This window comes from Ictidomys tridecemlineatus, chromosome 15, assembly GCF_052094955.1.
Source record: "Ictidomys tridecemlineatus isolate mIctTri1 chromosome 15, mIctTri1.hap1, whole genome shotgun sequence".
Classification (NCBI taxonomy): Eukaryota; Metazoa; Chordata; class Mammalia; order Rodentia; family Sciuridae; genus Ictidomys; species Ictidomys tridecemlineatus.
Genome location: NC_135491.1, coordinates 44,640,665 through 44,667,365, shown reverse-complemented (window position 1 = coordinate 44,667,365; position 26,701 = coordinate 44,640,665). Strand labels below are relative to the sequence as shown.

The window sequence follows — 26,701 nt, the reverse complement described above, 5'->3', positions numbered from 1 at the left end:
GTCATCTGGTCTCCAGAAGCAGCCCCGTCAGACACTTCAAGCCTCTCAGGCAAAACATGTGACCTTGGCTTGGAGACCTTCTAATGCACACACATCCTCAATATGATCTGAAACCAGGCAGAGCCCATCGGTAATGGGATTCAGTGAAAAAGTAGGGACCTGAATCAATATTTATCTCTCTTAAAAAACAGCCTAAGAATGTTGGACAGAGAGGCTGGGAAGAGTAAAGGATAGAAAGATGGAGGTTGAAGAAAAGATGGAGGTTAAGGAAAAGGTTGGGTGGGAGCACAAAATGAAGATGTGTTCATGGTTATTGCATTTTTCCTAGCAAGATAAACATTGAGTGCCTTGTGAGAAAGAAAAATGTGCTACCACTTTAGGAACGGTGGCCTAGGCTCTATGACTGAAGGATGTGTGTCGGAAATGGCCAGGCTGTCTTCTGGTTCAGAAAACTGTTGTTTCTTAGGAATTTCACTATCAGTAATTATGGGAACAGATCAAGAAGAATACCAAAAAAGAGGCAGAGGCAGTGTGAGACTCCAGGACTAGGATATGGGGGTCCTCGGATATAGATGACCATCAACTGAGCAACACTAAATATCAAGTAAGCCCCCATTTCCACCCATCCCTGCAGCTGAGCACCTGAGCACATGAAGTGGTACCTATAACTCAGCCTGATGTTGACTTCCCTGAATATTCTTCTCTCTCTCTCTCTCTCTCTCTCTCTCTCTCTCTCTCTCTCTCTCTCTCTCTCTCCTGGAACTGAACATAGGGGCACTCAACTATGAAGTTACACCAAAAACCTTTTTTTATTTTTATTTATTTGTTTGTTTATTTGTACCAGGGATTTAACCCAGGGGCAATTTACCACTGATCCACATCCACAGCCCTTTTTATTTGTTATTTTTGAGACTCAGAATCACCAAATTACATAGGGCCTTGCTCATTTGTTGAGGCTGACCTAGAACCTGCAATCCTCCTGCATATGCCCCCCTCTCTACCCCTACTCAGTGGGATTAAGGGGGTGTTGCCACCACACCTGGCCTTCACAGCATGTTCTTGCAATATACTAGAAATCAGCAGGGGTGGTTATCTCTGAATAAATTTGAAAAAGAAAACTTTTTCTACCACTGCCTTGTCCACAGCATAGGGGACCAATTAAAGGTAGAACTTGCATACTTATCACTTCCTAGTGACAAAATTTTCTATCCTGGGCCTGCCTCAATAGCACCAGCAGTTGGCAACAGGCTGACAGTATGGCACGTGTCAAGGCCCTGTGGTGGGAAGCTGTATGACTGACACAGCCACAGTTTAAAAGCAAAGGGTTTGTGCTATTTGCTGAGTTTGGAAGGGTTGGTAGCAGCTAACTCCCCAGAACTTGAAAGCAAAACAAAAAATTTGGGATATTCTAAGAGCAATTGGAACTGCAAAAGTATTTTAGGCAGGAGGATGACCCTTTTTTGTCTGCTTGCTTGGTTATTGAGGCTGGGGATGAAAACCAGGGCTAAGCAGATGCCCTACTACTGAGCTATACTCCCATGGCTTAAATTAGATTTTAAAAAACAGGGATAGGTAGTGAATAAAGTGGCCCATGCCTTTAATACAGCAGCTTGGGAGGTTGAAGCAGGAGGATCACAAGTTCAAGGCCAGCCTCACCTACTTACCCAGGCCCTGAGAAACTTCGTGAGACCCTGTCTCAAAATAAAAAATAAAATTAAAAGGACTGTGGATGTGGTTTGATGTTTAAGCACCCCTCAGTTCAATCCTTGGTACCCCCCAAAAAATTCTTTTTCAGACCTTCCCACTCCCTACTCAGGTTTCAGTGTCATAAGAAACTTAACACCACTATCTTCCATCCCTTTAAAAACAATGGATCCTCCATAAATGATATTAAATACTCCTTCTTCCTCTCATACCAATACTTCGGTACCCACATCAGCAAAGATACTCAGAGACACAAACCTTGTCCAGGAGATTCTCCTCTGCCACCAACAATGTCCCAGTCTTGAGGATCCAGATACATACCAAACTTGAACAAAACACCAGCAAACAGAAACCACCAACTCAGAGCCACTTAAAACCCAATCCTAACAATACTGGTTGTTTCATGACAATGAGATTATTACCAACAATTCCCCTGCCCTTTTCTTTTTTCCCTCTGCTGTACTGAGAATTGAATCCAGGGTTGCCCTACCATTGAGCTCAGCCTCCTGAGGAGCTGTGATTATGGGCCCATGCCATCATACTTAGCTTTTTACAGTTTCCATATATCCCATGTACTAGACAATGCAATGAATTACTTTAATAATCAGTGTCTCAGGAAGAGTAGTAGAGGAGGGAATCTTCAAAAATATGAATGAAATAGAGAAAAACAAATCCAATAAATATAGTATACACACTGCATACTAATGAATGCTCACAGAGTGTGCTCAGAAGATTCAAGTTCAGTTGTTAGTTTATTTTCATGTTTAAGGATGACAGATTCAATCAGAACATTAAATCACCACAGATTGCCAGGTGCATGCCTATACTACCATTAGGTCAGGACAGTGAGCCAGTTCAAAGCCAGCCTCAGCAACTTGGTGAGACTCTGTCTCAAAACAAAAAATAAAAAGGACTGGGATTGTGGCTCAGTGGTTAAATGACCCTGAACTAAATCCCTGTCACCAAACAAACAAACAAACACCAGAGACTTGGCCAGGCTTGCATTTTGAGAATTGGTAGGGTGAAGGACTACCAGCTCTGCATTTGTGATACAAACTTTAGAGACCTCAGCTTACAAACCTTAGAGGCCTCAAGGAAGCCTGGGCATTTACCCAGCTCCATCAGTCCTTACACACACAATCCAGCCCTTTCTTATGGAATCGCAGATCTAAAATTCAAGCTCACTGCCCTTTCCACAGCAATTTAACACAATAGAATTTCCTTCCTTCCTTTCTTTCTAACTTTTTCTGTTTTGGACTAGATAATACATTCAAAATGGTAAGAGGTTCAAAACATAAAAGAGTAAAGATTGGGGCTGGGGTTAGGCCTCAGTGGTAGAGTGCTTGTCTAGCATGTGTGAGGCACTGATCAATTCTCAACACCACATTAAAAATAAATAAATAAAATAAAGGTATTGTGTCCATCTACAACTAAAAACTTAAAGAAAAAGTCACAAATAACCTATTTAAAAAAAAAAAAAAGAATAGGGGCTGGAATTGTGGCTCAGCAGTAGAGCACTTGCCTAGCACAAGGGAGGCCCTGGGTTTGATTTTCATACCACATAAAAATAAATAAACAAAATAAAGATATTGGGTCTAACTACAACTAGAAAATAAATATATTAAAAAATAAATAAATAAAGGTATTGTGCTTAACTACAACTAAAAAATAAATAATAAAAAAAAAGTAAGGCTGGGATTGTGGTTCAGTGGTAGAGCGCTTGCCTAATACGGGTGGGACCCGGGTTCGATTCTCAGCACCACATAAAAATAAAGCCATTGTGTTGTGTTCATCTACTCCTAAAAAATAAAGAAAGAATCTCTCCTTTAAAAAAAAAAAAAGTAAAGATTGCCTCTGCTTAAAGGTTGGGAGACTTTTAATTAAATATCTACTTTTTTTTGTACTGGGGAATCCTTTACCAAATCTCCCACCTTTTTTTAATATAATTTTTTTTAGTTGTAGAATTTATTTTTATCTGGTACTGAGGATCAAACCCAATAACACACATATACTAGGCACTTGCTCTTCCACTGAGCAATAACCCCAGACCTCTCCCATCCTTTTTGAGACAGGGTCTCCCTAAGCTGCTAAGATTGGACCCCAATTTAAGATCTTGAAGGTGTGGGCCAGTCACTAAGTTAAGGTAGGATCCCAGACTCTCTCACCACCATCACCAGTTCTAAGCTCCACTGCATCATTGCCTCATGGCAGTTAAACAGTTATGAGGCTGAAGAGAACAGACAAGGTGACAGAGTTGGTACAGATCCTCAAGCAGCATGACAAAGCAGATAAGTCTGGATCCTCAGGAACAGCCCTGGTTTTCTGTAACAGTTCCAGCATTCTGAACTAGCTGGGATAATATTTTGATATAAGAAGGGTGATTCATAGTGGGATAGGGAGAGGGAACATGGAGGAATAAACGAATTCTAGATAGGGCAGAGGGGTGAGAGGGGAAGGGAGGGGGCATGGGGTAATTAATGATGGTTGAATGTGATGATCATTATTATCCAAAGTACATGTATGAAGACACTAGTTGATGTTAATATACTATGTATACAACCAGAGATATGAAAAGTAGTGCTCTATGTAATAAGAATTATAATGCATTCCACTGTTATATATAAATAAAAAAAAATATTCTGGATGACCACAAGATCAAACACCTAAAGCTTCAGGGGCAAATGCCAGCCTCAACGAGGGCAGGTATCTTCCAGTGCTTCCAGAAGGGCTCCCAAGACATACTATTCTGTACAGACATAGATTCTTGTGGCCTAGGCAGCACACATGTGAACCTGGTGGTCAATTATGATTTTCCCCTCACCCTGCAAGATTACATCCACAGAGCAGGGAGAGTGGGCCATGTTGGGAGTGAGATGCCAGGCTCAGTCATCAGCTTTGTGACCCATCTGTGGCATGTGAGGCTGGTTCAGAAAATTGAACTAGCAGCAGCTGGACAAAGAGGCATCCTCAGTGAGAGAGCACTGGCCTCTGCAAGCCTGATTTTGGCTAACTAATGGGATTCTGGATTAGGGATCTTTCCTGGTGTCCTGGATGGATAAAAACACTTGTCAGCTAGGCTGTCCTTAATGACTCCCAGGGCCTTGGGGCTGCTTATTGCTTTGCAAAATGAGCTATTGGCCAGCATCGGAGAAATGGAGCATTGGATCATAGTAGCATAGTCTCTCACATAAAATGTGAATAATAAAATGCATTTTGATTTTCTGTCATGATTTCTAGCAATAAATGATATTTTATTGGCTGGTTTAACTATAATTATCATTGGGACAAACTTCATTGTATTTGATGATTCACAGTCCAAAGTGCCACATGTAGGACAAAGAATCAGTTGAGTTTGTTTTCTTTCTTTGCAGTGCTGTGGATGGCAAGCTTTCTACCCCTAAGCTACATCTTCACAGCCCTATTGCTTGCTTTTTTCTTTTTTTTTTTGCAATACCAAGGTGTGAACTCAGGCGAACTCTACCTCTGGGCTACATCCCAGCCTTCTTCCCTTTTTTCTTACTTATTTGTGGTAATAAAGATTGAACCCAGGAGTGCTATACCACTGGACTACCTCTTCAGTCCTTTTTATTTTTATTTTGAAATAGGTCTCACTGAATTGCTGAGATTGGCCTCAAACTTCTATTCCTCTTGCCTAAGCCTCCAGAGTTGCTGGGATTATAGGCTTATATGACCACACATGGTTTGTTGGCCTTTTTTGAAGGACACTAAAATGATAATGTAGTAATTTTGTAATGTCATTTTGTCATGAACATGTTTCAAATTTGATGTTAAAATGGGCCTGTCATCCCTACTTTATAAAGTTATTGAAGATGCTCATTTTGCCTTGGAGCACATTTAACAGCCTTTCCATTGTCCACCACGTTGAAATGTGCCACGATCGGCCTCTCAGCTATAATTCTGGAGTCATAACATGAATAACCTGAAACCCTACTTTTGAGAACAACACCTCTACACTACCTGTGGGGCCTTTGGTAGGTTCCTTAACATCTGTTTGAGACCTCCCTTATAAAACTTAAGGGTGCAAAGAATTTTATTTTTATTTTGTTTCTGATGCCCAGATCAAACCCATGGCCTCAAACATGCTAGGCAAACACTCTACCTAGACTCTACCATTGAGTACACACCCCCAACCTCTTAAAACATTAATCTTTGGAGCATAATGAGGTGAAAAGGAACCTGCCTTTGTTTTTTTCCCAATTGAAATGTTTTTCCACATGTGCATATTTTTGGGGGGCGGGGTACTGGACTTTGAACTCAGGGGCCCTCCACTACTTATCAAAACCCAAAGTTCTTTTTTTCTATTTTATTTAGTGGCAGGGTCTCATTGAGTTCTTCGGGCCTCACTAAGTTACTGAAGATGGCTTTGACCTCGAAAATGTACTGTCTTAGACTCATGAGCCACTGGAATTACAGACATGGGTCACCACACACACAGCCCAAATTTTAAATTACCTTCAGGCCCACTTCCAAGAATCACTCCTTAACCCCCTAATACACTCAAATCTCTGCCTCTCCAATAGATAAATGCATTAGGGCCATGAAACCTAGCTGTCATTATGTTTAATAGTGACTATCAGGCCAGTTTCAGAATTTGGTTTTCTCTTGCCCTGCTGTGGTCATGGGCTATACCCAACCCCCAGCTGTGCTACACAGAAGAGTGGCTATTCCACTAGGATATGGGTAGACAGGCAAAAGGGAGGTTAGAGTTCTCTCCTTTTACCGTGCTTTCCATAAAATACCAAGGATCTGAAGCCTACCCCTCAGGTGAAACATGACTTCACTGAGTAATGATGACATCACAAGCCTCAGTTTCCATGGCAAGTTAACGCTAGGAATCTTCTCTACTAGTTCTCTACAAGACACCAGAGTGTCTGGTTGCTTCAGAGAATATGTCTGACCGGATATTCTACTAGTTCTCTACAAGACACCAGAGTGTCTGGTTGCTTCAGAGAATATGTCTGACCGGATATTCTATATTCGGTCTAACTTGTCCTCTATCTCCTGGGAGAGCAGTACAGCAGGTAGGCCTAGGCCAGGTATCTGTAATGGAGCCCTTAGTAAACACACAATCTCACTGGACTGCCACACATTACTTTTGGGTTTCCCCATCACACCTCAGAACTTCCCTACCCATGAGTAAGACCAAAGGTCTGGTGCTCCTACAGTGTTTCTGCTCACTGCTGAGGGCAAGTGTTCAGAAAGGTGCTAATCTTTATCAATCTAGCCTTCCCCTTTAGCCTCCCCCAATGCTTCCTTCAGAGCACAGCTATAGTCTGGTACACACTGGTACACACCTATAGTCCCAGCTGCTTAGGTGGCTGAGTGGAAAGATCACCTGAGCCCAGGTATTGGGCTCCAGCATCTGGGCGGGAAACAATGAAACCTAGGCAACAGAGTGAGAGCACTTATCACCAAAACAGAAAGGAGACTTCATTCTCAGATCCTTTCTTAATAAGAGTCTTACAGAAGCCCAGTGTGCTTTTGTTATCCAGGGAAAATTGGAGCACAGACCCGGCACCTTTACCATACTGTCATGGACACACACACATGGATCCCCTCCACACACATCCCAGTCTGAAATGCTGAGAAAAAGGGTGTTCTCATGCAGTTGGGAAGAACAGAGGGCCAGGGGAAGAGGTGAAGTGTTACCGAGACTGGAGGTCTGAGGAAATAATGTCTCAGGAAGTGGATGTGAGAAGGCTATTGACCCTAAGTTTTGGTACTCAGAATTTGCATCTCAATCTCATAATCCCTCTTCCCTAGTATATGGCCTTGAGAAAGTGGTGGAGTGGTGCCCAACTATTGTTTCAGTTACTCAGGAGGCTGAAGCAGGAGGATCACATTAGCTCAAGAGTTCAGGGCCAGTCTGAGGAAACACCATCTCAAAACACCATGTGAAAAAAAAAAAAAAAAAGAAAAAAAGGCATCAGAAAAATCTATAAAAACTAGCCTAGAATTCAGTGTGTCAAAACAATGTGTCCAGGAGGAGCTGCCAAGTAGGAAGAGTTCTAAACAAATTTATATTATAATATTTTTCAAACCTTGAAAATTATTTTCATTAAAGCCTCAGAAAAGACAGATCTTAAGAAATTTCTCTCAGTTGTAGAAGGGAGAGACTGAGGGAGGGCTGTTTGAGATACTTTTGAGGTTTGACTGTTCTGTTGCTTCCACTGGCTCCACAGAACTCAAGTACTTTGACAGGCACAGCATCCATAGAGGTCACGGGCAAAGGCTGTATTTAGGATGCCAAGCAGAGAAGACGGCTTCAGTCAGAAACAGGAAGCAACAGGAGAGCGAGGTCCTGGGGGCAGAGTGTATAAAGAAGAAGCAATTAATCAGTTCTGGTTTTCTTTCCAGCAGCAGTGCCTCCCATGTCTCCTCCTACACCTGCGTACCACCATGTCCTCTACCAAGGATGCGGAGAAACACAGGTGGGCTGGCATGGGTGGCTACCAGCCCTATGGAGATGCTGCCTTGTACACTCCACCAAAAGCCGAAGAAGAGAAGCCAGCAGAGAAGCCAGCCCAGAAACCAAACTAGAGAGGCAGAGGGGCTCCCAAGAAACGACGAGCTCCAGCAGAAGCAGAAAAGACCCTGGGCTGCCCTAGGCCCAAATTTCGTGCCCAGAAACCACTGTCACAGAAGCTGGCTGGCTGAGCTGCTCATTTATTTACCTAGGACATCTAAGGAATCATCTTTGTTTTTAATTCTAATTCCTGTATTTTTTTAAAGAAATAAAAAATTGGGGACTGAAGTTGTGGCTCAGTGGTAGAGCACTTGCCTAGCTTGCACAAGGCACTGGGTTCGATCCTCAGCACCACATAAATGTAAAATAAGATATTGTGTCTACCGAAAACTTAAGAATAAATATTTTTAAAAAATTTTACTGTTGCTGTTGTGTTAATCATAAAGTTATTCAAATACACAAAAATTTGAGAGAGAAGCTCTGCAGATGGTTGCAAATGATTTACAATGTTGTCACAGAGAGGGCCTTGGTCTAACTTGCCATGAGGAACTACTGCAGCTTATGCTGGTATCTTCAGAGTTTGGCAGAGATTGCATCTGTATTTAAAAGCCATCCTTGGGCTGGGGCTGTAGCTCAGTGGTAGAGCACTTGACTAGCAGGGATAAGGCATTGCGTTTGATCCTCAGCACCATATAAAAAAGGAAAATTATTTAAAAAGTATATAAAAAAGCCATCTTTATACTCCTTCTCACTGGCTATCACTCTTCTTTGTAAAGATACTCTTCCCAAGATTTCTAAGGACATTATCAAAACCATTTTCCTTCCATTTTCTTTTGTCCATCTGGAGTATACTAGAAATTAATAATAGGCTGCTCTACCTTTGACCAAGATACCCAGCACTTTCTATTTTTTATTTGGAGACAGGATCTCAGAAATTGCTCAGGCTGGCCTCAGACTTCCAAGTGGAAGGCCTCAGCCTTCCATGGAGCTGGAATTATTAGCATGTGCCATCATACCTCACTCTCTTTACAATTTTCTTATTATTCAATTTCTTTAGTTGTCAATGGATCTTTATTTCACTTATTTGTTTTTATGCAGTGCTGAGAATCGAACCCAGTGCCCCACACACGTAAACACTCCAACACTGAGCCACAACCCAGCTCACTCTTTACAATTTTCTACATTTCCTGTCATCTAGACAATGCAAAGAATTACTTTAATAATCACTGTGTTGGGATAGAGTAGTAGAGAAGAGAATCTTTAAAAATCTGAAGGAGAGGGCTGGGGATGTGGCTCAAGCGGTAGCGCGCTCACCTGGCATGTGTGCGGCCCGGGTTCGATCCTCAGCACCACATACCAACAAAGATGTTGTGTCCGCCAAGAACTAAAAAATAAAAAAATAAAAATAAATTTTAAAAAATCTGAAGGAGAAAAACAAATCCAATAAATATATTATACACAACACATACTAATGAGTGCTCACAGGATGTGCTCAGAAGGTTTAATTTCAGTTGTTACACTTTAATTTCATATGTAAGGATGACAGATTCAATCGGAGAGAACATTAACTCACCACAGATTTCCAGGCACAGTGCTGCATACCTAAACTCCAGTAGCTCAGGAGGGAAAGCCAGGAGGAACACATGTTCAAAGATGGCCTCAGTGACTTGGTGAGATTCTGTCTCAAAATAAAAAATAGAAAGGTCTGAGGTAGATCTCATGGTTAAATGTCCCTTAGTTCAATCCCTGGTACTAGGGAAAAAAACACTATTTTTGAGAATTGGGAGAGTGGAGGAGCCACTACCTCTGCATAGGAGATACAAAGGTTAGAGAGCACAGGATACAAACTTTAGAGGCCTCAAGGAAGCCTGGGCACTCACCAAGCTCTATTTGTCCTTCACTTCACTCACAATCCAGCCCTTCCTTATGGGATCACAGGGTCAAAATTTCAAGCTCACTCCCCTGCCACAGCAATTTTCCACAATGGAATTTCCTTCTTTTCTTTCTTTTTCCTTTTTTTTTAAATAGACAATACATTCAAAATAAAAGAGGTTCAAAATATATTTTTAAAAATTTTTACTGTTTGTTCCAATTAGAGAAGAGACTTTTTTAATATTTATTTTTTAGTTGTAGTTGGGCACAATATCTTTATTTTTATTTATTTATTTTTATGTGGTACTGAGGATCGAACCCAGGGCTTCACACAGGCTAAGTGATTGCTCTACCTCTGAGCCACCAGCCCGAGACTTTCAATCTCCACTTTTTTTTTTTTAGTACTGGGGTCCTTTAATATACCCTCAGTTCTTTTGGAGACAGGGTCTACCCAAGTTGCTGAGGTGGGCCTCAAACTTGAGATCCTCCTGCTGTAGCTTCTGGAGTCACTGGAATTATAGGTGTGTACCACTAGGTCCACCTAAATCTATACTTTTTAAAAATATTTTTTTAGTTGAAGTTGGACACAATACCTTTTATTTATTTATTTATTTAAATGTTTATTTTTTTAGTTGTAGTTTGACACAATACCTTTATTTTATTTATTTATTTTTAATTTTTTATATTTATTTTTTAGTTGTAGTTGGACACAACACCTTTATTTCACTTGTTTATTTTTTCATGTGGTGCTGAGGATCGAACCCAGCGTCTCGAACGTCGTGTGAGGCCGAGGCAAGCGTTCTACGCTGAGCCACAACCCCAACCCCTATTTTATTTATTTTTATGTGGTGCTAAGGATCAAACTAGGGCCTTGTCTGTGTTAGGTAAGCGCTCTACCACTGAGCCACAACCCCAGCCCCTATTTATTTTATGTAGTGCTGAGGACTGAAACCAGAGCCTCACACATGCTAGGCGAGCACTCTACCACTGACCAAAACCCCAGCCCTAAATTTACACTTTTTATGCAGCTTCCTTTTTGAACCATGAGAAAAAAGCAGATAGTTAGCCAGCATGTGCCACTACAGCATACTGCTTGGTATCTGTTCTGACTGGCTAGTACCAGTTACTAATTATTTTAAGTAGCACCTCTGGAGTGTAAATTTACTACCCGCATAAGATGAAATAAAACTCAACTTTCCTTCCCCAGACCAAGCCAATGTCCTTATATTCTTCTTTGACTTTCCAAATATACTGTGTAAGTAGGGCCCTCTGGTTTTTTTAAGCAGGCAGGAAGACATTCTGAAGCCTCCTTACCTAAAGCATTGGTGTCAGGATGGGTGACTCCTCAGAGCATAGTAGCTGACTTTGGACAGTGGGCCAGGAGGACATCTACTAAGTCTACACTGTCGACCTTCTGCTCACCCTACAACAAGGTTCCCAGTGACATCACTGCAGGAGTCCCTCTGATGCCTTACACTCAGGAACCTCAACCTGCTTTTAATATCTGTTCCAAATCTGTCCTTTCATCAGCTCCTGATCACAGATAAAGAACAAGAATCCCAGGGGGCTGGGGTTGTGGCTCAGCAGTAGAGCACTGGCCTCGTATGTGCGAGACCCTGGGTTCGATCCTCAGCACCACGTAAAATTTAATAAGTGAAATAAAGGTATTGTGTGCAATTACAACTAAAAAATAAACATTAAAAAAAAAGAATCCTGTTTCTTGGCTGCCAGTCTACCCTCCCTGAACTCCAACCACTTATCCCACTATCCCACACCCAACAATTTGCTAGCCAAGTCCAAGTAACCAGACCTCTAGTCTTTTGCCATGTATCCTCCAGATACATGGCTTCCCTATCAAAAAAAAAAAAAAAGGCCAAAGATACCCGAAGTCCAAGTCCAGCTGATCTGATCCCAACTAAAGTTTGTGATCCTATGCTCTTTTGCTTCCTCTTCATTTCCCATTCCCCAGTCCTCTAATGAAAATGAGCCATTCACAGTTCTGTCTTCACTACCTAGGGGCCTCCATGCTCCTGCACATGGAAATCTTTTCATACTGTCTATATCTCTTCCTCAAAGACCACATTTCCTCATTAGAAACAAGTTTAAGGGTGCCCTTCCACTCTGTTCTCAGGCTTACCATAGCCTTCTGATCTGATCTCTTATGATACGACATTTATACTGCATCCTCTATAATCTTAAATGTATGTATGTCTCAGTATTATTTATGACAAGACAAAGCCCTGTTCATATTATTTTTTTCTTTGCTTTTTTTTTTCTTTAAACAGTACCTGAGGTTGACCCTGGGGCCTTGTACATGCTAGGCAAATACTTTACCACTGAGCTGCATCCCCAGTTCTTTTATTGTTTTATTTTGGGACAGGGTCCTCCTAAGTTGCCTGGAATGGCTTCATATTTGCAATCCTCCTGCCTCAGCCTCCAAATAACTGGGATTACAGGCATGGACCATCATGCCTGGCCCTGTTCCAGTTTTGCCCATTGATCCACTGACAGACTTTCAAGCATTTTCCCCATCCAGCTCAGGATCTATTCCAGAACTGGGTACTGTACCTAGCCATCATGTCTTGTTAGCTTCCTTTAATCTCCATAGGATACTTCTGAGAAATATAAAGAAATCAATTTACCTTGGTGGAATATTCTTTTGGACAGCCCACGTTGATGTCAATACCACCTACATTATTTTTTTTTAATTTTTTTTTGAGGAGAGAGAGAGAGAGAGAATTTTTAATATTTATTTTTTAGTTCTCGGTGGACACAACATCTTTGTTGGTATGTGGTGCTGTGGATCGAACCCGGGCCGCATGCGTGCCAGGCGAGCGCGCTAACTGCTTGAGCCACATCCCCAGCCCCCACCTACATTATTTTATCTGGAAAAACATGAAAAGAAAAAAGGCAATGATCATTCAAACTGAAAGAAGATGGTAGACTCAAAAGCATGCATGGGTCAGTGCTCATGAACCTCTCACTGTGTCTCTGAGTCCATGAAACACACCACCCTCAATGACAGACTTCATCTGCACAGAGTTCCAGAGGAAAGACAAAATGTCTACACACTTTGTAAAAAAGCACCACGATCCCTTTAAAAAAAAAAAAAAAAAAAGCACTCAAGATTTCTAAAAAAAGCACCTAGAAATGTCCAGAACAAGAGAAAAGAGTGATAGAGCCCTTACAACTCTAACATAAAGTTTAACTACCTGGGTGCAGTGGTGTATACCTGTAATAACCCCAGGGGCTCAGGAGGCTGAGAAAGAAAGATCACAACTTTGAAGCCAGCCTCAACAACTTAGTGAAGCTCAAAGAAACTTAGTCTTTTTTTTTTTTTTTTTGAGACCCTGTCTCAAAATACAAAATAAAAAGGGCTGGGGATGTGCCTCAGGGATTGAGTACACTTGAGTTCAATCCCTACTACCAAAAAACAAACACAAAAACAAATAAAAATGGGGATGTGCCTCAGGGATTGAGTACACTTGAGTTCAATCCCTGCTACCAAAAAACAAACACAAAAACAAATAAAAAATTAAGTAGTTTAACTACTATTAAGGAATCTAATTCCTTTGGTAAGAATTAAATATAGTCTACACAAAAGCAAACACTATAACATGAATAATCAATGCTATGGATGAGAAAAACAAATATAGAAGTCATGCCAAACATAAAATCCCTTTAATTAAGTAAATTAAATCTGAGACTGGAGACATATAACAGACTGTGTCAGCTTGATTTCCATAATCTGTCTCCGATATTGTAAGCACTCAGGAATGACCCTTTGAAAAATGGTCAAGTCTTCAGGAAGTCCCTGCTGTGCAAAGTAGCTCAGGCACTCAATAGTGATTAGCACAGGACCCAAGTAATGAAATCCAGGAGACAGGAAGACTCAGGAGGACACTTGACATTAGGGTCTCCTACCATCTGGAAGACCACTCTGCTCTGTTCTCTTTCACAGGTGCGGAAGATGACTCGATCATCAGGGGCCACAAAATCCACTGTTCTGAGCACCTCTGCAAGAAAACACAAAACATGGGATGCAAGTTCAGACTTGCCTAAGCCCTGGCAGTGAACACAGTCAAGTATAACCTTGAGATAAAAATAAATCATAGATGTTTCCTACAAAATAAGTATGCACTGAGAGGCATTTAAGGTGCTGATGATGGTCCATCTCACAATCCAGGTAATGAATGATTCACTTTATAATTATTTAAACTGCATGTTTGGATTTTATGCACTTTTTCTGCGTGATTACTAGTACTTTATGATTTTTTGAAATACTGGAAAAAAGGTACATACACTGAACTTTGTGTTTCAATATTGGTCCAAACTGTACCAAAAGATGGCCCTTTGAGGTACATACAGCGAGTGATGATTTCATTTTAAAAGAAATTTTTAATTTGTTCTAATTAGTTACACATGACATTCAAGTAATAATTTCTTAATTACTTAGAGTGTGTCAGGAAACTGGAGTGGAGGAATACCCTGTTTCAGTCAATCTTCACTATTATCTGAAGTTGCACATTTTTAAATGCATCTATTCAGTAAAATTGATTTATAACCCTAAATCAATACATGTGTTTTCAGTCACTCAGAGATCTATGCTAAATGACAACAAATTTGAGTCACCTGACATACACATCTCTTGTTGAGGTCAAAAAAGGTGCCACTCATCCCCTTGTTTGAGCTCTCATATTGTAAAATCATGTCCTTTTTATGGCATATTTAGTCCTTCTTTTTTTGTATTTTTGTGCTTTCTGTTAGAGATCTCACTGTTTAAAATGGCTCTGCTTGGAGCCACAGTGCTGAAGTTCTATCTAGTGCTCTTAAGCACAAGAAGGCTGTGATGAACCTAAAGGACAAAACATTTCTGTTCGATAAGCATTGGGTAGGCATGACAATATAGTGTCATTGGCTCTTGAGTTCAAATTAACGAATTAATGGTATATTGGCTAGAGTTGCCGGTATAGCGACACAGTCAATCTCATGCTTAGTATACACAAGGCACTGGGTTTGATCCCTAGTGCCTAAATAAATAAATAACATGTCTTTGAACAGAAACACATGTAAAATAAGTTTAGGTGCTGATCAGATAATGAAAATATGACAACAGGCTAGCAAAAACCTAATCCTGTATTTCCCCTAGGGTCATTTGGTTCAGTGGTCATGAATTGATTTTAGTATTTTCAGCAACTTAATAGAACATTAACAACTTAATAGAACATTACTTGCCTGTCATGTCATTACTTTCCTTCTTAATGAAGCTACTACCATGATTAACTTTTGAAGATGACTACTCTAATAAAAAGATAATACTTGGGGCTGGGGATGTGGCTCAAGCGGTAGCATGCTCGCCTGGCATGCGTGTGGCCCGGGTTCGATCCTCAGCAAACAAAGATGTTGTATCTGCCGAAAACTGAAAAATAAATATTAAAAATTCTCTCTCTCTCTCTCTCTCTCTCTCTCTCTCTCTCTCTCTTTAAAAAAAAGGATAATACATGGCAGATGGGTGAATATGTGTATCTTGAAGGCTGTTTAGAGAACTAAGATCTCTAAAGTATGTAAAGCATTTCCTTAAATGGAATCTGTAATTACATTCTGGCATCAAACAGATTAGAAGGCTAAAAAGACTAGGGTGAACACAATGACATGCTGGGAGAGGTAAATGAACTGATCCCTCCCAGAGACAGCTCAACACTGGCACAAGAAGTGTAAGAGAACTACAAAAACTTGGGTGTGCTTATGACGACGTTTATCAATAACAGCAAAATACTGAAACCCCAATAAAGGCACTAGAGAAAGCAGTTCTAATGTATGCAACATGCAAAATTGTCCAAATAGAAAAGTAAGTGCCAAAGCAGTATGTGTGACAGGATCCCATGGAAAGGGGCCATAGATATAAACAAGTAATATTTTTGTATATTACAGTATTCAAAGCATACATGTAGGAAAACCCACATTATTCCCCTTTATGCTTAATTCTTTTGTTGTTGTTGTGGTACATGGGAATGACCCCAGAATATCATGAATGCTAGGGAAGTTCCTACCACTGAGCTACATGCAAAACCCTATAATTAACCTTTCTTTTTGGTACTGGAGATTCAAACTAGGGGTAATTTTCCAATGAGCTACATCCCTATGCCTCTTTATTTTTAATTTTGAGACAGGTCTTGCTAAGTTGCTGAGGGTAGCCTCCTGCCTTAGCCTCCTGAGTCACTGGGATTACAGAGGTGTGCCACTGTACCCACCTTGATTAACTCTTTAAGTATGAGATTATGGAGGATTTTCATTTTCTAGGTTTTATGGATTCATAATATTGAATTTTTCATAATATATAAAAATGTAAATAAAAGAGAATTTGACAAAATTGAGTCATGACTTTTTTTGAAATATCAAGATTTTATATATATATATATATGTGTGTGTGTGTGTGTGTGTATATGTACATACGTATATATTAGAAACCTCAAAGATTACCACAACTCTAATCAAAGCAGAATCAGCCTCATCAATAAACTAGAAGAAAAACCTCAGTTCACCTCAAGCAGTTCCATTTGCACAGGGCTTAAGGTGTACAAACTACTTACTGTTCCTTATCCTATTTCGTCTTCACTTTAACTGTACAATTTAAGTAAACTAAGGCTCATAATTTTCATTTGACTGATAAGAAATTGTGATAGAAAGAAGTCACATAACTTGCTCAAGTCACAGCCAGGCCAAGTACTGAAGCCATCCCGACTCCAAGGATCCTAGGGTCCCTTCCCTATATGAAACATGGTCATTTCTTTTTAATATGTTTTTAGTTTTGATGGACACAAAATCTTTATTTATTTATTTTTACGTGGTGCTGAGGATCAAACCCAGTGCCTCACATGTGCAAGGCAAGTGCTCTACCACTGAGCCACAACCCCAGCCCCAAGACATGGTCATTTCTATGTCACCAAGACATTCTTAGCCCGCTTAATTTCAGGCTTTAGGTAGAGAGCAATGACTGCTCTGAAGGGAGCACATGATCCACACAATTACATTATGCAGCCAGGCAGGAACCTGGGCAGGGGCAGTAGTAGTATCCCTTGAGCCTAATGGGCATACACTTGATCCTCCTGGGGCCAGGGCTGGACTCACCCTGTCTCAAAATAAAAAAATAAAAAGTACTAGGGGGCTCGGGTTGTGGCTCAGTGGTAGAGTGCTTGCCTAGCATGCACGAGGCACTGGGTTCAATCCTCAGCACCACATAATGTAAAATAAAGATATTGTGTCCACCTAAAACTTAAGAATAAATATATTTAAAAAAAAAAAAAGTACTAGGGATATAGCAAAGTGGTAGAGCATCCCTTAGTTCAATCCCCACTACCACACACACAAAAAAAATAGAAAAATTAATATTGACATTTCCAGATAAACAATGATATCATTAGGATGGCTACTATTTTAAAAAGAAAATCATAATGTGTTTTTGAGGATGTGGAGAAACTGGAATCCTTGTGCATTGTTGATGGGAATGTTACGAAAGGGTGCAGTCATATGGAAAATGATAAAGACATTCCTCCAAATATTAGAAAAATAACTACCATGCAATAATCCCACAATTGCACTCCTGGGTACATATTTAAAAGAACTGAAAGCAGAGTCTCCAAGAATGCTTGTACAAGCTTGTTCATGGCTGTCCTATTCACAAATCACAAGAGGCAGAAGCAACCCAAATGTCCACCGATGAGAAAATGGATAAACAAATGTGGCAGACACATATAATGAAATATTATTCAGCCATAAAAGAAGAAAATCCTGTCACAGGCTATAACATGAATGATCTTTTAGGACATTATGCTAATTAAAATAAACCCATCAATGTTGGGCCTGGTGGCATATACCTGTAATCACTGCCAACATAGGAGCCTGATGCAGGAGGATCACAGATTCGAGGCCAGCCTCAGCAACTTTAATGAAACCCTAAGCAACTTAGTGAGACTTTGTCTCAAAATTAAAAAAAAAAAAAATTAAGGGGTTAGAATATAGCTTAGTGGTGAAGCACTCCTGGATTCAATCTCCAGTATTTACAAATTAAAACAAAATAAGCCCATCAAAAACTTACAGAACATTCATCCAATTAGTTTACTTTCTAAACATAAAGGTGCTGACCAGCAGCTAGGAAGAGGAGAAAAGGAAGGTGCTGTTTAATGGGTATAGAGTTTCAATTTTGCAAATGAAAAAGTTCTGGTGATTTATTTCACAACAATGTGAATATACTAAAACTACTGTTCACTTAAAAATGGTTAAAATTTATACATTTTATGTGTTTTTCCTCAATAAGAAAAAAAATTTTTTTAAATCTTCAGTGCTAGGATTGAATCCAAGGCCTCATACACATGCTAGTATCTAGTTGCCCTTCCACTGAGCAATACTCCCAGCACAGAAAAATACTTTTTTTTTTTTTTTTTTTTTGCAATGTTGGGGATTAACTCAGGGCCTTTCAAATGATAACAAGCACTCTACCACAAGGGAAGAAAGTTTTTTTTTTTTTTTTAATCACCCTGGTACCTGTTAAAAACATACTGTCTTCTCTCTTGATCCCACTTATTAAAAGGTTTAACACTAACTTCTGTCTTCTCAGTTCCTGCAACTGGAGTCCCATGTTATTATAAAAAGGAATAGAAATGCAACCTCTGGGGAATTCCTGGAAAATTTACAGTGCAGACCCTAGGGAAGAACGACTACTGCTCTTTCAACTAAGACTCATCTTCCAGGTGCTCAGGACTCTATGGGTTAAGGAAGTGCCTGCATGCTGCTCTACCCCTAGGTTCTATACCAGGTAGGTGGACTAGTTAGTTAGCTAATCCCACAGTTGAGTCTCTATCTGGTTCTCCCAGAAAGAACATACAAGCAGCACATAGTTGGCCTGCAGAGCAACTCTTGGAACCACCAGGAGGCACCAGGCACCACATTATGCCATGACCAGGTCTCAAGGCCCAGTTCCCAGCCAAATACCTAAGGCAAGTAGGAGCCTAATTGCCTATCATCTTCTCTCCGTAGGAGTTAGGACTCTGTGGAAGAACTAGGTTATTATTATTTTTTTTGTTTTGGTGTTGGTGGTGGTATTGTTTTTTGATACCAGAGATTGAACCCACAGGCCCTTTACCACTGAGCCACATCTCCCACCCTTTTTTTAATATTTTAGTTAGAGACAGGGTATCACTGAGTTGCTTAGGGGCTTGCTAAATTTCTGAGGCTGGCCTTGCACTCACAATCCTCCAATCTCAGCCTCCTGAGCTGCTGGGATTATAGGCGTGCACCATAGCGCCTGGCAGGATTAGATCTTCTCTATTCAAGAGACCCCTTGTTGGTTCAGAGGCTATTCCAAGTCTCTCACAGTGAAGTACATAAAACAAAATTAATGTGTTTAAATTAGATTTCCTCAGCTCCGAACTTGAATAGGACCCTGAAAATAAGAACTGGTCACATTGATTAGGAAAACTTTGCCCAATTAGAAGGGCCACATATTAAAGTCATCACATAAATCCTGAGCTCTTAACCTCTAAAGGGCTTGAAAACAACCCTAAGAATTCTAAAGAATTAGCCACGGAGGATCTGGATCCTCACAACAGAGTTCTGATTTCAGTGGCAGCTCTGCTTCTATTGCCCAGCTTCCCTTTCATGACCCACCACTGGCACAAACTGAAGGTCCAGGGCTGTCAATGAAGCATAGCTGCCTATGGGCACTGCTGTGTGAGAGACATTGACCCTTCCTCCTTGTATTATACTGTCCTTCATTCTCAGAGAAATCAAGTCCATTTTCTGGGGCTCATGAAAACTAAAGCCCAAGGTAGATGAATAATGTAGGCACTATTGCCTTTTTCTCAATTTTAACTACCTCTAGAACTTTGCCCCAGAACATGCTTAGGCCTTTGTCATCCTGAACTAAGAAATCTCCCTTTCTGCCTCCCACCTAAAACCTCTGGAGAACATGTACTCCATTCCTCCAACCCTCCCTCTCACTTCACCTAGAAACCTCAGCCCCTGACCTGCTGCAAGTACCAGCATCCCAATCCCCACTAGGCAACTCAGATCTCCTTCCTATAAAGCTGCAAGTTAGCACTACATAGCATGCATAGCTGCCAGGCAAACATTTAGGTTTTTAGACTCCATGTGAACAAAAACACAACTTCTTACATTAGTCAAGTCCCTACAAACCAAACTCTTCTCTTTTTTTAAAATTTTTAGTTGTATGGACACAATACCTTTATTTTATTTTTTTATGTGGTGTTAAGGATTGAACCCAGTGCCCCATACATGAGAGGCAAGCATTCTACCACTGAGCCACAAGCCCAGGCCCTCAAACCCTTCTTGCCACCCTCATTTCAACAAAAGACTGCCTTGCTACAAGTTTCATCATACAAACCCTTGGCTTCCCTCCTGTTTCATCACTTTTCCCCTCGCCTCCTTGGCCCATCTCAGACAAGGGCAGGACCCACCACCTCATCAACAATCCTTTGGGGAACTAGGGTTGTGGCTCAGTGGTAGAGTGCCACCTAGCATGCATGAGGCACTGGGTTCAATCCTCAGCACCACATAAATGTAAGATAAAGATATTGTGTCCACCTAAAACTTAAGAATAAATATTTTTTAAAAAAGAATCCTGTGGGCTGGGGATATAGCTCAGTTGATGGAGTGCTTGCCTTGCATGTACTGGGTTAAATCCCCAGCACCACAAAAAAAAAAAAAAAAAAAAAAGAATCCCATGCCCTAAAATCAGACATGAAGACCAATGGAATCAATGGAATAGAAAAAAAGGCACCAAAATCATACCTTGGAGAAAAGATAGGTTCTTCAACAAATGGTGCTAAGAAAACTGGAAATCCAAATGTAGTAGAATGAAATTGAACTCCTATCTCTCACAGTGCACAAAAATCAACTCAAAGTGGATCAAGTACCTAGGAATTAGACCAGAGACCCTGCACCTACTAGAAGAAAAACTAGACCCAACCCCAAAAAATGTTAGCTAAGGAAATGACTTCCTCAACAAGACCCCTGAAGAACAATCAAGAATCAACAGAGGGCTGGGGATGTGGCTCAAGTGGTAGCGCGCTCACCTGGCATGCGTGCAGCCCGGGTTCGATCCTCAGTACCACATACAAAGAAAGATGTTGTGTCCGCCGAAAACTAAAAAATAAATATTAAAAGATTCTCTCTCTCTCTCTCTCTCTCTCTCTCTCTTTCTTTCTCTCTCTCTCTCTCTCTCTCTCTCTTTCTCTCAGGAAAAAAGAATCAACAGAAAGGATGGTATCAAACTAAAAAGTTTCTTCACTATAAAGCAAACAATCAAGAACATGAACAGAGAACCTTCAGAAAGGGTAAAAATCTTTATCACTTGTACCACAGATAGAGCTAAGAACTCAAAAAACATAACCCCACAAAAACAAATAACCCAATCAATACATGGGCAAAGGAACTGAATAGGCACTTCAGAAAAGAAGAAAAACAAATTGTCAAATATATGGAAATATATTCAACATCTCTAGCAAAATTGAGAAATGCAAATTAAAACTACAGAGAGATTCCATCTCATCCAGTCAGAATGGCAATTATAAAGAGTACAAGTAACAATAAATGAAGGCAAGAATGTGGGGAGAAAGGTACTCACATATATTGTTGGTGGGACTGCAAATTGGTACAACCACCAAAAAAGCAGTATGGAGACTCCTTAGAAATCTTGGAATGGAACCACCAATTGACCCAGTCATCCCACTCCTCAGTCTATACCTAAAGGACTTAAAATCAGCATATTAGGGGCTGCAGCATACTAGGGGCTGGGGTTGTGGCTCTGTGATAGAGCATTTGCTAGCATGTGTGAGGCACTTGGTAATAAAATAAATGGAGATAAATAAATAAACATCTTTAAAAATCAGCACACTGCAGTGACACAGCCACATCAATGTTTAAGCAGCTCAAGTCACAAATAGCTAAGCTATTGAACCCACCTGGGTGTCCTTCAACAAATAAAAAGAAAAAGAAAATGTGGTATATACACATAATGGAATATTACTCAATCATAAAGAATAATGAAATTATGGCATTTGCTGGTAAATGGATAGTACAGGAGAATATCATGCTAAGTGAAATAAGCCAATCCCAAAACACCAAAAGCCAAATGTTTTCTCACATATGTGGATGCTAACCAGCAACAGTGGAAGGCGGGGGGTTAGGGGAGAAATATAAATCCATTGGATTAGACAAAGGGAAACAAAGGGAAGGCAGGGTGGGGTGGGGGAGGAGGGAGAATTAATCAGACATAACTTTCCTAGCCTTATTGAATATAAGGCCACAATAACTATGGGGCTGGAGATGTGGATCAAGCGGTAGCGCGCTCACCTGGCATGCGTGCGGCCCGGGTTCGATCCTCAGCACCACATATAAAACAAAGACGTTGTATCCGCTGATAACTAAAAAATAAATATTAAAACTCTCAAAAAAAAATAACTCCACATCATATGCAACCACAAGAATAGGATCCTAATTAGCATAAGTTATACTCCATGTATGTATATTATACAAAAATACATTCTCCTGTCATCCAAAACAAAAAAGAACAAATTTAACAAAAACAAAAAAATTTCTGTGTCCTAGGCTGAGGATATAGTTCAGTCCCAGAGTGCCTGCCTAGCTATGCAAAGTCCTGGGTTTCACCCTCAGCACTGCCAAAAAAAAATCCTGTCCCTGGTTGGGGATGTGGCTCAAGTGGTAGCACGCTTACCTGGCATGTGTGAGGCACTGGGTTCGATCCTCAGCACCACATAGAAATAAAGATATTGTGTCCACCTAAAAAAAAAAAAAAAAGAACTAAAAAAATAAATATTAAAAAAAAATCCTGGGCTGGGGATGTGGCTCAAGCAGTAGCGCGCTCGCCTGGCATGCGTGCGGCCCGGGTTCCCTCAGCACCACATACCAACAAAGATGTTGTGTCCGCTGAGAACTAAAAAATAAATATTAAAAATTCTCTCTCTCTCTCTCTCCTCTCTCACTCTCTCTTTAAAAAAAATAAATTAATTAAAAAAAATTTTTTTAAAAATCCTGTCCCTGACCTGGGGCTGTACCTCAGTGGTAGAGTGTTTGCCTTGCTCGTGTGAGGCACTGGGTTCAATTCTCAGCATCACATAAAAATAAATAAACAAATAAAGATATTATTAAAAAATCCTGTCCCCTCCAAAAGAAATTAAAAAAAAAATCGACTCCACTCCACCACTGGCCTTACCCATCACCTTTGGTACCCACTTCACTTCTAACTCCTTCCTTCTTCTTATTCCTCAAACATGCAACTCTTCTATAAATATCTCTCCTCACGGGCTGGGAATGTGGCTCAGGCGGTAACGCACTCGCCTGGCATGCGTGCGGCCCGGGTTCCATCCCCAGCACCACATACCAACAAAGATGTGTGTCCGCCGAGAACTAAGAAATAAATTTTAAAAAAAATTTCTAAGAAATATCTCACTTCACCCTACTTCCTCCACCTCAAGCCACCTGCCTATACTTTTTCTACGCTTAACCTCTTAAATCCCTGAAGTGGTAGCCGGCAGTCCTTTTTCTGATTCCTTGTTTACTATTCATCCTTAAGTCTCTAACTCCTAACCTGTCCCCAGTCACCTCATTCTCACATATACCACTACCAGTCTTCTTGCAATTGGATCTCTCTGTACCATCTGACATTGTTTACAGACCTGAGTTTGGCCTTCTCTGACAGTAAGCTCTTTTTAATTTGCCTATTTTCTCACCTTTTTACTTCTCACATTGATTCCTGTTCCCAAACACTCCTACTCAGGACTAGGGTGTTTCCCCAAGTCCACTCACAGACCTTCCCTAATCTCTACACATTTTATGTTAGAGTAACTGTGGATTCACATGCAGCTGTATGGACGTGAGAGAGATCCTAGACCCAAGTACCCTTTACCCAGTTTCCCCAATGGCAACATCTTAACGATAACACAAAATCACAATCAGAACACTGACCCTGACACAGCATGATCCCATCACTACAAGGATTCTTCCCATTGCATTTTTTTTTTAAAGAGAGAGTGAGAGAGGGGAGAGAGAGAGAGAGAGAGAGAGAGAGAGAGAGAGAGAGAGAGAGAGAGAGAGAGTTTTTTTAATATTTATTTTTCAGTTCTCGGCGGACACAACATCTTTGTTGATATTGGTATGTGGTGCTGAGGATCGAACCCGGGTCGCACGCATGCCAGGCGAGCGCGCTACCGCTTGAGCCACATCTCCAGCCCCCCATTGCATTTTTTTTAATATATATTTTTTGTAGTCATAGTTGGACACACTATCTTTATTTTTATTTATTTATTTTTATGTGGTGCTGAGGATCGAACCCAGCACCTTGCACATGCTAGGCGAGCACCCTACCACTGAGCCACAACCTCAGCCCCCCCATTGCCTTTTATAGCCACAGTCATCCTACCCCCATTCCCAATGGCTGTTAAAGATGAAAGGATCTCAGATGAGGGTATAGCTCAGCAGTGGAGCACTGGCATGCACAGAACTTCGGGTGCCATCTCCAGCACAGCAAAAAAAAAAAAAAAAAAAAAATCAGAAGTACCTGGATAGTCTCTTAAACTTTTCACTCATTAGGAAAACATATGAAGATTAAGAAAAGCTCTCCAGGGGCTGAGGCTGTGGCTCAGTGGTAGAGTGCTCAACTAGCATGTGTGAGGCGCTGGGTTCGATCCTCAGCACCTCATAAAACTAAATAAATAAAATAAAGATATTGCATCCAACTAATCTACAACTAAAAAAAAAATACTACAACTAAAAAAAATATATTAAAAAGAAAAAAAAAAAAAGAAAAGAAAAGCTCTCCAGGGCTGGAGATGTTGCTCAACAGTTGGTCAGTTGGTAAAGGGATTGTGTTCAATCCCTAGCAAAAAAAGAAAAAAAAAAAAGAAAAAAAGCAGCTAGCTCTCCAGATTAATTCTGATACATACTCAATTGAGAGCCACTGCTCACATTCCTTCATCATCCAACATTACCTACTCCTTTAATTCTATTTTTCCTGACAGATGTTTTTGAACCTGGGTCTGAAGCCCTACTTTTCTCCAGAGCGGTCTGCAAGTGTATCTAATGGTCCACCAGCTATCACCACCAGAAAATCCTATGGCTACCAAAAACCAACCTCATCCAGCTTCCTTAGCCTGATTCTGGTCCTTTTCCTCTTCTTCCTAACCTCCGAGTCCATTTACTGATGTACTGAATGTATGTTAGCTCCTACAGGGGCCACGGCACTTCCCCAACTTGATGCTCATCTACTCATCTCAGTAACCAAACTCCTCTGTGCTGCCCAGGATGCTGGCCCTCAGTAGGGCCCACAGAACTCATCAGTGCCTGCCTGTTGCTCCCCTCCCACCTTCAACAAATACCTGTGTGGGGAATTCCCATTCTGCCTCCCCCACTCCTGACCACTCCCACATCCAAATGAGGAGGCTGCACATTTGGGAAAGCCCTCCCAGAAAACCAGGAGCACTTACCTCACAGTAAACAATGTCAGCTCCATAATCCAGGGCCAGCAGCCGCATTGGGAGAGTGCCGACCCGAACCATAGGGGCTAAGATGAGTTTGTTGTGGTAGCACAGAGAGACACTATTCACAATCATTCCTCCTCTGTTTCATCTGAAGAACAGGAAAATAAGGAAAATAAACAGGTCAGAAATTCAAGTGGAAACAGTCCCTTCTCTTAGCAAGGACAGATTTTCCTTTTTCCTTCCAACCCACAGTCATTTGTGTTCCTTTTGTCTGATCTTACAAAATATGCATGTTCAGTCATTCATGGAACCACTATTCATTAAGTGCTTAATCTCTGCCAGGTACTCTCCTAGTCTCTTGGAATACATTAGAACACAAAACAGACAAAAATTCCTGCTCAGTGAGCTTTCATGCTACTGGAGGAGCACAGGCAAAAGTCACTAAGCATAACAAGTAAGCAAATAATTACAAGACAGATTTGGAAACTGGCTGAGCCCTGGAAGAGAAAGGAGCAGGGATTGGACTACAAACATTGCTTTTCTGAAAGTGCAGCAATCTTATTTTTAGTTTTTTAGCTTTTTTCTTTGTTTTTGTTTTGACACAAGGTCTCATTATATGACCCAGACTGGTCTCCAACTCCTGACTCAAGTGATTCTCCTGCCTTAGCCTCCCAAGTACTAGGGACTGCAAGCACTTGCCACCAGTCTTGGCTGGGTTGCAGTTTTATTTATTTATTTATTTATATGCTGAGGATTGTACCAGAAATACTTAATCACTGAGCTACACCCTCAGCCCCTTTCTATTTTTCATTTTGAGCCAAAGTCTCACTAAGTTGTTTAGGGCATTATGAATTCACTGAGGCTGACTTTAAATTTTCCATACTCCTGCCTCAGCCTCCCAACCTGGTAGGATTGGGTTGCTATTTATTTATTTATTATTTATTTATTTTAGATGTTGATGGACCTTTATTTTACTCATTTATTTATATGTGGTGCTAAAGATCGAACCCAGTGACTCACACATGCTAGGCAAGTGCTCTACAACTGAGCCACAACTCCAGCCCCTGGGTTGCTCTTTTAAATAGAGAAATCAACACAAGTTCAATGAAAAGACATTTTTTTTTCC

The 26,701-nt window shown here is 40.7% G+C and overlaps 1 protein-coding gene across 6 annotated transcripts in view; it reads right to left on the bottom strand.

Annotated features, from left to right (window-relative positions):
• Window positions 1–26,701, bottom strand: part of LOC144370891 (uncharacterized) — a 44,209-nt gene that overhangs the window by 13,532 nt on the left and 3,976 nt on the right. For 3 of the 6 annotated variants that reach the window (XM_078032555.1, XM_078032556.1, XM_078032554.1), the window contains exons 2-7: window positions 25,582–25,723; window positions 22,815–22,879; window positions 22,433–22,503; window positions 13,988–14,079; window positions 9,765–9,869; window positions 9,506–9,575 (exon numbers count right to left, since the gene is read on the bottom strand). In XM_078032555.1, the coding sequence (XP_077888681.1) occupies window positions 9,506–9,575; window positions 9,765–9,869; window positions 13,988–14,079; window positions 22,433–22,503; window positions 22,815–22,879; window positions 25,582–25,707 (529 nt within the window). In that variant the 5' untranslated portion in view covers window positions 25,708–25,723. Of the gene's footprint in view, window positions 1–9,505; window positions 9,576–9,764; window positions 9,870–13,987; window positions 14,080–21,153; window positions 21,224–21,704; window positions 21,832–22,432; window positions 22,504–22,814; window positions 22,880–25,581; window positions 25,724–26,701 lie in introns of all 6 variants that reach the window. The other 3 variants (XM_078032558.1, XM_078032557.1, XM_078032559.1) reach the window with 2 other exon arrangements.